Genomic DNA, 16,209 nt, shown 5'->3' with positions numbered 1-16,209 from the left:
ACAAGAGTTTTAAGCTCTTCTTTCGTTATTTCATGATGCCAAGAAACAATTATAGCCTAAATTAGTTCCCTTTTATTTGATGGGCGTCTCATTCGGACAAGAGTTTTCAAACGGTGCCACAAATTTTCGATAGGATTGAGGTCAGGACTGTTTCCTGGCCATGACAACAATTTAATGCTCTTTGTACGAAACCACTCTTTCGATATTTTGGCCGTGTGGCAAGGAGCAGAATCCTGCTGAAAAATAAACGAAGCATTGCTGTTAAAGAGATCTCTGATGGAAGGTAGAAGTTTTGGTTCCAGAATAGTGTCAATGTATTTTCTGGCATTCAGTGTCCCATCGATGACATGAAGGCGACCAATACCCTCTGCTGACATGCATGACCAAATCATAACACTAACTGGGTTCTTCACAGTTGCTTGAATGCAGTCAGGATGTAGCTCTTCTCCTGTTCTACGTCTTACATATTTTCGCCCATCACTACCGAATAACGATATCTTAGTTTCATCACTCCATATAACTTGCGACCACTGATCATCTGTCCAATTAATGTGTTCCTTTGCCCACTGTAGTCTTTTTTTTTTCGTTGCTGAAAATTAAGATAAGGCTTTTTTCGTGGAATTCTACCTCTCAGTTTAACATCTGTTAATCTTCTCCTGATTGTTCTTGAACTGACAGAAACACCAGCATCATTCAGATCACTTCTGATGGCCGCTGATGACATTTTTCTATCTTGGAGACATAGTCGTTTTATTCTTTTGTCATCAATAGATGTGGTGCATCTTTTTCGGCCTTTTCCTTCTTTGTTTTTTATTGAATATGTCTCCTGATATCGTAAACAAAACTTTCGGACTCCAGATGTAGTCACTGAACCACCCACCTGTCTTGCAATTTCAGCATATTAAAGACCACTTTCTCGTAACACAATAATATTACATCTCTTTCTAAGCGTCCAATCTACTCTTTTATTTGATGTCATTGCTTCTTGACTAAATATTAAAATTTTTTACCAAACTTCCTACTTGTAATTGCAGTGTATGAGAAACAGGTCCTCCTTCTACAGAACAAAGCAAAATAATGAATTGTTTCAAGTGTAAACATGATGTCAGCTTCTACTGGCAGTTACTAACATTTGATTGGTTCTCAGAACAAGAACAGTGATTGGCCAGGAAAGCTAGACATTACAAACCACTTCATAACTGTGTTTTTTATTCATATTAAAGTACATATACCTTTTTTTGTATTGCAAATAATTGAATTTTGTGTTTTGTATTGAATTCAGTAATAAATTCTCTTTAAAATGATACACACAAGTTTGCATTTTGCGAAACATAACATTTTCTATAAGCATACAAAGTTCAAAAACATAAAAATTTCCAAAAGTGTCCACAATTTTGGCCACCCCTGTATATATATATATATATATATATATATATATATTTACCAGGTCTGCTTTTTATAATTTTTTCTCTAAAAGATTTTCTAGGTCTTGGCAAGGCCCCTGCTACTAGTCGTCTTATATATTATTTTTTCCTTTTTGATTTAAATATGATTTACAGTACCTTTACAAAGTTTTAATTCTTTAAGCTCGCAGGTCCAACCTATAAGTTCTTGTATATTTTGACTAATAATATATCGCTATTTATTTTTTCTGTACATCGGAATTGCCTTTTCATTTTTTACACGTTAATGTGTCAATATTTGCGGACGCGTCGGGAAATTGGAGCAGAGAATTGAAACTAAGGTTTTTGACATAGTTTGTTTAATTCATTAAAAAATTTTTGTCGCGCAAAGTTTCAATTGTCTGTTTCGGCGAAACACGTAATGGAGTTAGTTTGGTTCGAAATTCATTTTAAAAATTTCCCTTGACAAGCCAAAATGAACTTCGAATTGGGCTAATTAACCATTTACCGCTTCTTAATTTTAATATTTTTTTATATTTTACCTTGATTAGTTGATTAGTATTTTATTGTGTTTTAAAATCTACTTTATTCGTTTAACATATAGCTTACTATTTTTCTTTTACCTCGTTTAATTGATTTGGTTTTTTACTGTGTTAAAAATTACTTAATTCGTTTAGCATATAGCTTACTTTTTATTAATTTTACTTGAAAATATTCAAATATTGTATTTTTCTCTTCTTTCACACATTTCATAGCAACTAAATATGCTTATGTTGAAGGTTTCACGGAGCCACAGTTTTTGGTAACTTTTTGGCGTGCGTACTAAAATTTATCTTCTAATTTCCTTAATTTTACAGCACAATGCGCAAAATTTTGACCAAAATTGGTATTTTTTCGTTTGTTCTCACAACTTAACTTTAAATTATATATATATATATATATATATATATATATATGTATATAGAGAGAGAGAAAAAGAGAGAGAGAGAGAGGGACACGTGCTCATTCCACTAACATCAGGGAACCAGACTGTTGGGCTGGTCTTGGCTTGCTTGTATGGGGAGGCATTATGATGAACGGACGCACGGAGTTCCACATTTCGACAGAGGTTCACTTACATGACATCGTTACTGTTATGAAGTTATCCTTCCTCATGTGCGTCTTTTCTGAGGTGCCATTGGTCCCAGATTTTATGGATTGAATTTTATGGATGACAGTGCACGACCACACCGGACTCATGCTGTTGGGAAGCTCTTGGAAAGTTAAGATATCCACAGACTGATTGACTAGCGTACTTCCTTGATTTAATTTCACTGAAGATGCGTGGGATACTTTAGGGAGAGCATGGTGGCACTATCTTATCCTCTGGAGAACACCAGACAACTAAAACAGATACTCCTTGAAGAATGAAAATATACAGAACAGTAACTAGGCATTGGTACTAACTGGCAGCTCGTAAAAAATAAGCAAAAGACTATTAAAATAGCAAAATCCATGTTAATAATCAACGAATGCTTCAAATTCAAATTCTAAAATTAAAAATGCTTGATGAGATTTTAAGTGCTGAAAAAAGAAATGGAAGCTGCATGAGGAAATAAAGTTAGAGATAAACACTGAATTTATGCAAAATGATTATGCAGTATTACCGACGTCAGAGATGTTTACTTAGTCAGCAAGAAGAATGAGTAAAAATGCAAAATCGATGATTATTTCGCCAATTTAGTTTCCTCTCAGAATGAAATGAGATCTATACCTCTTTCCTTTCAATGTAGACTTAAAAGAGAATCGAAGATTTAAGAACATAGAAGTAATCAAATTACCCAATCACCTTCAAACGCAATTACAATTGTCTTCAGCTGTGAGCTTCGGCACATAATTTATTCCATGATGGTTGCCACCGTTGTAATTACTGCAATTACCGAGAACAGAGATTGCTATTCTCTTACTGATCCGATCTTTGATTTCACAATGAGAGGACTTCTTTGATCATTTATTTACCTAATGCGTGCTGACAGTTAAATGGTATATTTGAACACGATGATGCTTACATCTTAATTAAATTTCCTAATTATTTAAAGGAAGCTTGTATTTCTTAGGCAGCTGTGATTGACGTATTGCATTTGAGAATGAATGTTTCTAGAGCTGTCAGGAGTTGTAATTTTTAACATCTGTAGGTAGATGCATTTTTATAATTCATTTCTAAAAATGATAAATATAGCAAAAAGGGAATGGAAGCAAAAATAAGTTGAGACTTTGAAAAAAAAAAAAAAAAAAAAAAAAAAAAAAAAAAAAAAAAAAAAAAACGAAAATGGTACAGATTTTGTTTCAGCTGATCAGTTTGCCAGCTGGTAGGTAGTAATTATTATTTTTCACTGATAAGTAAATAGTAAATGTTTTATTAGAAGCTTTTTAACACTTCTATGTAAATGTTTGCCAGCTGATATTGTAAGGATCCTAAGTTTTACTAACGTTTATTTTATTTTAAAACTGTACTATCACTTCTTATTTTCTACTTCCGGCCAGAATTCAATGCTTTAACTTGTTTATGCAAATTGTCTTGCTAACGCCCAAGTATTTAAGTTGTGGCTTTTTGCTAAGAGTTAGGGAGAGAGAAGGAGTTTTAAGAATCAAGCCGCTTGCCACTGCAGTTTTACGAGTTTTCACTCGGTTGCTGGTTGCCTTTAAGGCCAGAGGTTTAGCCCTCTTGATGTTTGCAAACGTATTGTAGTTTCAGCAGCTCGGCGTACTACATACGTACCATTTTAAATAAAGGCCAGTCTTAGTGCTAGGCATTTGTATACTAATTCAAAGTTAGCTTTTAGTTAGAGTTTTAGTTAGTAGTTTTTATATTTTTACGTTCAGACCACAAGTGGTTGGTCTCTGTATTCCGAAGATCGGAAGATCCTGTAAAAGATTGAAAATAAAGGGTTTCGTATACCCTTCCTGCTTGTGTCGTCTGTTATACACAAATCTTGAACATAGCTTGAGTAAGCTCCCTGTTCTTATTCAGGGCATACCATGTTTCCAAAGCAAATCAAGAGAAACACAAGTCCTGACAACATTAGATGGCAGTAAGGAAATCAAAATAATTTCTTGGAAAGCCTCCTGCAGGCGTTTTGATTTTATTTATTAAGATTTCATTTATGAAGCGGAGTGGGAAAACTATGGAAACAGCTCGCAAAATGCATGTTTGAACTGAAATGTTTATTCTTTCAAATGCTCTTGGTGGCGTTGATGGGTTTGCTCACTTATGCCACCTGTACAACATCGTCAACATTCGTTACCCAGACAGTTTTCTGTGAAGTTGTTAGTGCATCATGTCGGAGCTAAATGAATTCGAACGTGGGGAAATTGTTGCTGCTCTTAAGGTGAGTGCTTCCGCAAACAAGGTAGCTGAAATGTTTGGTGTATCAAGAGGCACAGTATCTAAGATTTTGTGTTGAGTGATCATGACAAGATCACTGAAGAGGACAGTGATGAAAAATGAGAAGCCTACAGCCTCAAAAGTGGCAGCTTAACTCATATCGCATTCGCATACCCTGTCAGCAAAATAATATGAAGGAAGCTCCACAATCAGGGTATTTTTGGGCAAGCTGCAATTCAAATGCCACTCATCAGTGATCAAAATGCTGGTAAGAGGAGAAAATGGTGCCAAAATCATAACTGCAGAGCAATCGAAAACCTAGACTGCAGAGCAATGGAAGACTGTCATTTGGTCGGATGAGTCTTGTTTCATACTATTTTAGATTTCTTGACGAGTTTACGTCTGCTGCCGAAAGTGAAACCTACCGGGGTGTCGGTCATGGTTTGGGCAACCAAATCGTAGTATGCCATGGGACCCATGACTGCTGTGCAAGGTCACATTTCTGCCAAGGATTACTCGACCAGTTTGGCTGATCACATCCATTCCATGGCACAAGTTTTGTTAGTTTTGTTACCCAATGGCGATACCGTATTCCAAGACGGCAGAACTCATGCTGACATATCTCAGGACTGGTTTACTGAGCATTAGGTTTCACATCTACCACGGCCACCGCAGTCTACAGATATCAACATTATAAATAACCTTCGTGGGTTGCTAATTTTGGAGAAAAATCCGCGTTAGTGCTATCCACCGCCATTATCGTTAACTGAACTTGCGAACGTTTTGCCGGAAGAATGGTGCAAAATTGCTTTGCAAAGCATAAAATACTTCTATTTATCAATTCGGAGAAGACTGCAAGCTGTTTTGAATGCCAACGGTTTTCCTACACCGTAGTAGTCAGAGCAATATGTTTTTATTTCGGTATTTCGATATTTTTATCCAACCCTTGCGTCTGAATATTAAAATTAGTTTCTGCTGAGACGGTTACTTTTTATCATTTCATTGCAATTTGAGACTATTCACATTCAGTTCAAAAATTAGCGAAACCCATTTAAAAACCTGATGGAGATATTTGGAAATTTTAAAATTATGCAAGAAAGCAACCTTTGTATGGCGTAGATTTTGAATAAAACTTTATTAGTTTCTGATAGATACAGTTTTATGCTCTTGAAGAACACTGTTGAAACTCTCACCGACAACCACGTGATTTGCGCATGCGCGCAGTAAAAACTAAAACAGAACTTTTTTACCTGAACTTTGAGAACTCGTGATGGACGTTTGAGTTAAACATGTAATCCTTATCTTCTGTGTTATATATATATATATTAGTTTAGTGATGTGATTGTAAATTAAATATCTTATTATCTTAGAAGCCTCTCTCTTTCTGTGAGTAGTGCATCGATGAATGAAATAAACAGTCCCGGCAGCGTTTGTATCCTTTGGAGATAACATCATTAGATGAATAGTCTAGATTTAGAAATGTGGCAAGCAGCTCTTCTGATGAAACAGAGACTTACTGCGATCCTGATATTTGAAATAACTTGCCTCAAGATCTTAAGAGCGAAAAGATTCCATCGATGACTACAAGAAGTGGTCGAATAGTAAAGCCTGTTCAAAGGTTACAGTTTTAAATTTGATTTTTCAGCAAATTTAAAGGGGGGAGTGTGTTGAAACTCTCACCGACAACCCCGTGATTTGCGCATGCGTGCAGTAAAAATTAAAACAGAACTTTTTTACCTGAACTTTGAGAACTCGTGATGGACGTTTGAGTGAAGCATGTAATACTTATCTTCTGTGTTATACATATATATTTTAGTTTAGTGATGTGATTGTAAATTAAATATCTTATTATCTTAGAAGCCTCTCTCTTTCTGTGAGTAGTGCATCGATGAATAAAATAAACATTCCCGAATGTGCATTTGGATTAGAAAGAAGATCGATTAAAAGGTAAGTCCTTTTACCTTTTATTTTCTAAGAATGATTATAGTGTTAATCATATCATGATTATACAAACACAGACCTGTGCCTGGTTGCCTCAAAATATATAGAGTTTTATTCAAAATTTACGTCAAAAAAGTTACTTTTTTAATAACTTTAAAATTTTAATTGATGTTCTTCTCTTCCTTTGACATTTGAGGGTTTCTAAATATAAATATGTCTAATGCAAAAATTAAAATTGAAAGGAGGTAAGGAAATATCCACTTTAGTTTTATGTTAACCCAGCAGTTAGCAATGTTCTTGTGCAATGAGGGACGAACAAACGTTTCTCGAATCAGCTTTTTTGCTGCTCAAATTGCTAACTGTGACAGGTTGTAGAAAGCATTAAAAATTTCGTTGCGGTTCGAAAGACATATAAGGTCTTAATTTATTGCTATTCATATCGCAAATTCTTTGTTTTTTTAGAAGTAATCTGTGATTCAAAAAATTTCAGTTCGGAAGCGATTTAGTTTACTATCATTTATTTGAGAGGGGGCAATAATAATAAAATTAATTGGAGCATTTCATCACTAGTTAGCATGCATGGCGCTCATGGCACTGATACAAATTACTGTAATCAGGAATATGTTGAATTTTCGCGTTGAATTATAATTTCATTGCCGGATTTGGCGAGAGGATCCGAGATATGATTTAAGATGATCTTTAAATAAGGAAGTTAAAACACATAATTTTATTTATGAATCCTTCATACCTGAGCATACCGTAATGCACAAATATTTCATTATACTGTGCAAAGATTAGTAATCTTTTCAGTTCAATCACAAGTAAACACAACATGTAGGAAACAGTGGCGAGTAAACCAGAAATAGGCAAAGTATTATAGCAGTTGTAAGCGTATGTTTGTTGAGAACAAATGTTGCTATTTCGTTCAAGCGAAATGACTTCAAATTTAGAAATTCTAACAGTTAAGATTTTAGCATGACTAGAATATTAGATGCTTTACTGGTAATGTATTTCAAAGGCTTACCTCAAATTTCTTGATGGCGTTACATACTGTGAGGCACTGCTCCATCTCGTCCGCCCTGTGAGAGCCCGTGTGATTGTAGTGATAGGCTCTGCTACGCCGAAGGCCCCCGTGATTTCTCCTCGGTTCCCCATTGCTCGTGGTTCCTGCTAGCTCGGGGATTACACCCTCTTTGACCACGTAATGGATGACGTCCATGGATCGGCGCATTTGGAGAAATACCGTGTCCCGGTTCTCCCGCGCCGTGTCGCAGTCTGGGTGACGAAGGCACGCCTAAGGAAATAATTCAGAATAATACTACAAACGGGAAAACAAATTTTTCTTGCAATAGAAAAAAAATTGTTTGCACAAAAATAATTGTTTCAGATTTTCTGAGAGGATGACAATGCGATCAAAACTATAACTTTTTTATTTTGGGTTTAATTTTGCTGTAATTTAACTACAAGTACCTTTGAGCTAATTTGATTGGAAGTAAAACATAAGACACTTTCCTTAGTAAATTCCATACAAAGTTCAATCTTTGTGTGCTTCTAATTTTTGTAAATTCTGTTTGCGTTAAGAGAATTTGATACAACGGAGTTTAAGAATTGGAAAAATAAGCACATGCTCCCTTTTCAATGAAAAAAAAATCATATACCTATTTGAATAATTAATAGAGCATCATTCCATCTTATACTTTTACTTGATAAAAGAGAATATCAAATACTTTACAAATCCTTGGAAAAAGATTTAATCTTTCTCTCTTTTGGTAGTTTTCAAAATAAACAGAAATTTGGATTAACACCATATGGATTACAAGAGAGTTAAGACAACAGGAATCAGTAGTAACTATTATAGATTTGTACTACTAGTCTGGAAACTTTCGTCACCTTTTTCTACAAGAATGAAAGTGACAAAAGAGAAAGTCGGTGTTCACGAGATGCTAGTGAAAACAATAGACTAGAAAATTACGGATAGTGCTATCAAAAATGAACTGGAGCCATCTATTGATGAAAAATGGAAAAACACATTATAATGAAACAGATGAAAAATGGAAATGTCTTTAAAAGCCATGGGTCAATTCAGAAGAATGGATATTTGTACCTTAACATGCCAGTTTCGTACATCTCCAGTGTTGTATGAAGCAAAAGTGCATTCAGTTGCAATCAAGGCAAATTTCATTTAAGATATTATAAAAATACATTTAACTTTCATGGCATTGTAAAAATACTCTATCATATTTCAGTTCATCATCAGTGTTCCTCAAATGGTGTCCTGTAGAGACTTCTGAAATGTTATAGAAATCAACCATATTAAAGGCAAAGACCGAATGATTAAAACTGATGAATACTGAGAGTTATCCACCCAAGTGGACGGGCCAGCTGCATCACTGTTTTCGTTTATTTCCTCCAGAAAGGCATTTCTACCCTTAGGCAGACAGCCCCATGTGCTTTGACATATTCTAATAATCTAATCTGTGGCTTGCATCACGTCTATATACACTCATACCTATCATATGATATTTTAAAAATTGTGACTGTTTACTGCCGTATTACGCTGGGTAACATTTCTAGCAACGGCTATGCGATCCACAACCTTTCGTAAAGAAGCGCTTACTAAGAATTCATTCCCACATTCAAAATGTTGCATGATGATAGAAAACAGAGCTGAAATTGAGCCGGAGACCACCGGTACTTCTCAAATTTTTAGATCATCTTAATTTTAGCTGGAGTACACTGGAGCTCTAGATAAGAGATCTTTCGTAATTCTTTTATGCAATTGAATCAAAAAGTAGAAAACTCTTTTGATCTCAAAAATTTTATTTTAATAATACGTAAGCCATAGAAATCGATTCTAACTAATGAATACCTACCTGTTTTTCTCTGGGAAAGAAACTCTTTGACAGAGATTGAGACTTTCGAGGAAAACGGCCCCTTCCGTATGACAAAACCATTTTTTTCAGGAATGAACCTGCGATAGTGGATAATTCTTTCTTTCCGGAAAGTGTTAGAAGGTCGACTTCGTTCAGCGTTAATGACTTCCCACGAAAACGAGGACCTTAAGACTTTTGGGAAAGACGTGAATAAATACGGAATATGAAGACTGTCACTTGTACAAAACTTTACTTTTGTATTGAGCCTTTGGATTTTGGGGAAAAATGTTTTTCCCTATCATGTTCCGCTTGTGTTTGCGTTGGTTCACTATAAATGTCGGTTCACTTTTTAAACTGTTGCCACCAAATATTAGAGCCTTGTGTTATATTTGAAGAAATTAAATAATGAAGAATCTGCATAAATGTATGTATATTTCTCTCGCTGTATAAAACAACGGTACCTAGAGCCATCAAAGTTTGAATAACGTAATCTTTCACAGAAGTATTCGTAACGTGCATCGGTGAGAGAACTGACTTGATTGAATGAGAAATTCGAGGAAATAAGTTTAAATGAAATGCAGCAAAGAATGAGTATAATAAGTAGTTCGTACAAGGAAGTCATGTGGTGTCCACATTAGATGTTTAAACATTACTTTCATATTTATTATTTTTGAGCTTAAATAAATTTTCCAATTGGTACTAATTTTCTATCATAATTTTTTTTTTATTTCCACGTTAGTTCATTTTGTATTTCGTTTTTTATGCTATATTGTCTTCTGAGGTGTTTTCATAAAAATTCCATTGCGTCACGTATCCATTTATTTAAATTTAGGTGGAAAGGTAAGCTTAGTCTGACATAGATTTTGAATCAAACTAAGGTTCTTTCTTGCCTAGTTTAAAATTTCACCCTGACTTTTTAAAATTTTTATTTTATCATGCACATTATTTTCAAATATTGACATTTTACTTTCTACACTGAAATTTAAGCTAGTAACAAACTCAAATTTAAGTTTGAATTGAAAGTATTTTCGGTTATACATGGAAAGAAATCCTTTTAAATGCTATCTATGCTTTGCGTAATTTTATTTCGGTAAATACAGAATTGTAACACAAAGGAGCATATTTCCTTTTCTTCTAACACTGAATGAGCTGTTTGGGATATTTATGCTTTCTAATTATTTCGTTAGTTCTTTCTTCTGGTAGCAGACGATTCAGACACGAAACTTTATTCTTATAAGCTGAAGCTTAACAGGGCTTATTAAGTTACATTCTTCTAACAAGTTTTCTAATTAGAAGCTAGAATGATTTATGTTGCTGCATTTTGTTCGCTTTATGAGTTTTCTGTTAATCGTAAATATGTGCTGCTTTTGGTTGCCGAGCACATGAAAATTGGATTAATGTTTCGAATATGATTATAAATTATTTTTCGTTGCCAACTTAGAAGAACATAACGCAGATCCACTCAGACTATGTTTTTTTGGAAAGTAAAACGTATTAGATTCTTCTAACGTAATGCATGATTATGGATATTATAATACCAAAAATGTAATGCCCAAATTAATTGAAATTTCAGGAAAAGAAAGAAAAAGAGAATCCAGGAACAAACTAATAATATGAAACGTAAAAGTGTAATTTAAAGAACATCAGAAATAACAGTTAATTGCTAGAGCTGTAATTGGCTAAAAATAATGTATGAAGCGTGTGTGAAATAAAGATTTTACGATACATGTGTAACGAAAATTACAGGTGTAAGGCACTTGCAAAGAAGAACATGGTAAAAGGTAAAAGACCTGTCAGAACCCAAAAGAGAATAGGGATAAAATCTTTTGTTTGGAATTGCAAGCTTTCAGTGCCTACAACGTTTCAAGATAGAGTCATCTCCCTTAATATTGCACCCCATTGCGATGGATTTCTAGTTTCTAGATTAGCTGAAATCTAAGATGTACGCATCAGATCCGCGAGATTTTGTCGAAACTGAAAGATAGGATAAAACTTGAAGTTATAAGGCATTTATCCCGCCTTCTTATCGAGCCTTCGTGGTGTAGTAGTCTGCACGCTCAGGTTGAGAGGTCGCGGTTCGATTCCCGGAGAAGGCGTTGCATATTTTTCATCTCTTCTGCTTCTAAAAAAACTAATGCCTCTACAAAGTTATACAGATTCCTCTTGAGATGTTACATTCATCTTTGTGGTCAACAATCTCCCGCATGCAGTGTGTTATCATCTGCGAAGGTAGGTACGTCGAAAATTTGTAATTCCAATAAACATTCTTTCCCTCTTCTCTTTCGTATTGTCATAGGTCCTCTTTTGTAAATGTTTTACGCTGGCTATTTTCGTCATATGTGTATCGTTCTAAAGCCAATTATGATTTTCCAATGTGCTAATCAATTTGCGCAAGTAAAAATTGGGTGCTGCCATTCGAAAACTTCGAAATATTTTCCCTGTAACTGTAACAGTGAGAGCTGCATTGTTTTAAATCATCATAATCTCATGCGCATACCACCAGATCTAAAATTTCATTTCGATTGATTGAGCGAAAAGTCTGTTAGGGTTTTTATGACCGGAAATTTTTATGGGAAGTTTTTTTATGTATATTATTGTGAAAAGTATTGATTATGTTTTTCATACAAGAGATCTTATTCGCGGAATCTGACAGAATTCTTATTCTAGAAAACACTGGCAGGCTTCAGTATTATTAGATTTTCAACCTCAACCTCATTTGCATAAATTAAAAATTACAAATATTTCTAATTTAATGACTTTTTGAATGACTTTTAGATTAGGATTCTGAAATAATAAAACTGCATGTAAATATTGGTAACATAACATATTTATAACCTTTAAAAACTTATAAATAATTTTTGTGAGAGTTCCTTCGGTATATGAGATGTAACAAAATCATAATTTCAAAAGCATTACACAACAATAAATCATGAAGGAATTTCACTGAATGGGATTTAAGGAAAAAAATAACGAATTATTTTCATTCATTTATAAACCGATCATTCAAAGCAAGTTGAAAATGAAATCAAAAATCGCAAATTATACGATTAAATATCTAGTTCAATGTCTGTTATGAAGAAATCAAACTTTTTGTGTGTTTTTTTTATACTGAATTTATAATAATTTTCTTAAATATAAGTATAGGAATCGATGGAATGAATTAATACTCCATTTCGTATTCTAAATGAAATTATTTTTTTAAATTTAAAAATTCTAAACATAAATCTTTAAGTACCTCAAAATAATTTTATAACTGAAAGTCTTTTAGTACCAGGAGGCTTTGAAAAAGAGGACTGGACTTTTCTGGATACAATGCAGAGTCTTTTACAGAATAATCATTTACTCACTGCCTAACAACAAGCTTGTTATATATTTCACAATTAATAAATAGTCTATTGCTATAAATTTTAAAAATCTGGTACGAACCTATCCTTGCACGCCTGTTAAATTAGACATACTTTTTTGGCTGCAATTTATTTAAACTTATTTATTTTTTCGAATTAGTCCACCTCAATTCACAGATCCCAAAGGTAAGTTGAAAATGACATCAAAAATTGCAAATTTTGAAATTAACTATCTCGCTTAATTTTTGTCGGAAGGAAGTCAAAACTTCTTGTATTTTAATTTTTTTTATAACGAGTATAAAACAATCCCAGACATAAGCATAGGAACCGTAGACTGCATTAAAAGTTAGATTTTATTATTTTGTAAAATTAATTATTTTTTTAATTTGAAGTTGCCAAAACAGGAATATTTTCGTCACTTAAAACACACCTGTAATAGGAAGTACACGACTACGACCAACGATTGCGAAAACAAAGAACTTTAAGCCGGCTAAGGAGGGTGGGTATAAATACATTGTTGTATGCATACGGGTTCGTAATAGACTAAATGTACAAGTCCGGTAAAAAGTTAATAAAATTTATTCTTATCAAAAGAAATATAACAAAACGCTGGATTTTTCCTCAAAGATATTTGTACAATATCACAATATTACGCGGTAGTTATATTTTAAACTGCTAAAACATTAACTAGAACGCAATCCAAAGCGTAGAGAAAGCTTATCCGATCTCACCGCGAATTCACTACAATCAACAAACAACAGTTTTCTGAGCTGAGATGTTCTCCCTCTGGCTTTTATAGCGTTTTAAATCGGCAGCGCGAGATAGTTCTAGAAATTTCTGCAAAGCAAAAAGAATAGAATTACGGTTACAGCTAACATAGTAGTCAATTACGTTTGTTAGAATTAAATATAAATTAAAGAGATAACTATTTATTAAATGTTAAGAACACGTGCTCTTCCATTTTTACTTTTGCAGCGTAGCTTTCTCTTAAAATATACCTCGTGCTGCATTGCACGGGGAAATAAAAATAAATTTAATTATAATTCTACTATATATATATATGTGTGTGTGTGTGAGTGTGTGTGTGTGTGTGATATTTTAGCTGTCGTGGTGAAGCATGGCATCAAAGTTCAGGTATGGGTTTTTGCAGAGTGGTAAGGAGGATATCTAAAGACGACAAAAAATTGATTTAGCTTTTAATCGCACATTTTTATTGAATCCAATTAACAGATCATTTTCCTTTTAGATGAAAACTCTTTAAATTACATATCCATAGTGATTTTAACTAAGTAGGAATGAATTTAAACTTTCTGCGTCATAACTAATTCTAACAAAGGAAAGATGGATGGACAGAGCAGTGCAGAGTCTTGTAGCAACGATATTAGGAAGCAGTCTGACTTTTTAATGGCGCTTACTCAATATTTATAGTAGCGGTTACGTAATAGACTAGCAAATTCTAGAAGGTACTGGTGTAGGGGTCTAAGATCCTTAATTGTAGAAAATTAATTAAATGTTGCTGATTAAGACACAATAACACGCCGAATAAATACTAATTCAGAAGTCAAACAACAAAAATCAGCGTTATACCTACAAAATTTTCACAGGACTAGTTTCGATGGTTTTACCGAACCATCATCTTCAGCTGCAAAACCGCAAATGCAAACCATTTGCGGTTTTGCAGCTGAAGATGATGGTTCGGTAAAACCATCGAAACTAGTCCTGTGAAAATTTTGTAGGTATAACGCTGATTTTTGTTGTTTGACTTCTGAATTAGTAAATGTTGCTGGTTCACAAAGAGTAAAGGCCGACTCCCACAATAGCTTGTGAACTTCTACTCAGAATAATTACGACCACCTTGATCAAATGAAAGTTATTTTAAAGCGACTTGATGAGCTGGAAGATAGTACTATGAAAACGAAAATCGAAAGAGAACCATCCACTTCTGAAAAATGCAAAAATCATCGAAATACTTCGAAAAGAATGGGAAACTAAAACTCACAAATGTATCGCAATAACTTCGAAGTCTATTATTGATGCATAAGCAAGTCTTGCTCACTATAATCAGGCCTCAACATGTAATTCAAATAACATATCTCAAAATAAAAACGAGAATGGACTACCGTTAAACGGGATAAACGTTCGTAGAGACATAGAGATTTCACGTAGAGATAGCGGATCATCCATCGAATCTCAACCCTTGAGCGCAAGCTCCAGATTTGAAACCTTAAACAATAACGAAAATCTTGATGAGGAAATGGACGAAGATATTACGAAAATTCCAGCAACTAAGAAGTATGAATGCGGACCGCGTCGTAAAATACCGCCACTCGTTATCATGCAGAAAGAGAAAAATTGGCACGAGCTCCGCAAACACATTAAAGAAAATCTAAAAATCCCAGAATTGGAAAGTAAAATAGACGGCGCCAACTTAAGAATTCAACTTTACAACATAGATGACTTTTGCCTAGTGCAAAATTATTTAAAACAACAGAAAATCCCATTTCATTACGTTTTTACTCAACAGCGATAAAAATCTTAAAACATTTGTTAAAAGATTATCCGTTCATACACCTGCTGACCAAATAAAGGAAGAATTAGAAAGCCAGAATATTACAGTTCTAAAATGCCATCAGTTGCAAATTATGAAAGACGGAGTTCCCGCACTTCTTCCTGTTTTTTTAACTGGAAACACTTAAAACCCCCAAAGAAAAAGAAGTTTTTCACGCAATGCACATCGCTGATATGAGAGTTCGCATTGTTGGATATAAGAGCAGGCCGGAGTTTGTACAGTGCTTCCGATGTCAAGGCTATGGCCACACGCAAAAGGCATGCTACAAATATTCCCAGATGCGTTCTGTGTCTAGGACATCATAATTCTTACGAATGTCTTATAAAAGGAAAGACAGAAATTCCAACGAAATGTGTTCTGTGTAATGGTTTCCACGCAGCCACCAGCCCTGATTTCTGGGAACATCTTAGTAAAAAATTTCAAAATAATAAGCACAATCCTTTTAGTAAAGAAGATTTTCCCCCCAAATTTACCAAAAGCACAACTGTAGCAACCAGAAATAATTCCAAAACCTACACTGAAGTAACTAATAACAAGGAAGATGTTCCTTAAACTGGAAAAACTAAGATTTCCAACATTAATAATCTAAATGAATTTAACTCTCTCATTTTTAAGCTATAAGATCTTTACCACACATTTATCAGCATCAATAACGAAAATGAAAAACTAGAATTTGAACTTCGGGCACTCCAACTCTTCATTTAAACTGCTTTTT

General features: G+C 34.1%; 1 protein-coding gene across 1 annotated transcript in view; it reads right to left on the bottom strand.

The window, feature by feature from the left end:
* LOC118188244 (alpha-catulin-like) overlaps nt 1-16,209 on the bottom strand; it is a 723,160-nt gene that overhangs the window by 97,332 nt on the left and 609,619 nt on the right. The window contains exon 7 of the mRNA XM_085819331.1: nt 7,733-8,002. Within this exon, the coding sequence (XP_085675457.1) occupies nt 7,733-8,002 (270 nt within the window). The remainder of the gene's footprint in view (nt 1-7,732; nt 8,003-16,209) is intronic.

The sequence above is a fragment of the Stegodyphus dumicola genome, chromosome 6 (genome assembly GCF_044657685.1).
Source record: "Stegodyphus dumicola isolate Sdum_Otavi_A_Nest chromosome 6, ASM4465768v1".
In the NCBI taxonomy this organism is placed as follows: domain Eukaryota; kingdom Metazoa; phylum Arthropoda; class Arachnida; order Araneae; family Eresidae; genus Stegodyphus; species Stegodyphus dumicola.
The sequence above is the reverse complement of the archived record's forward strand: the minus strand, read 5'-3'. Positions and strand labels throughout refer to the sequence as shown.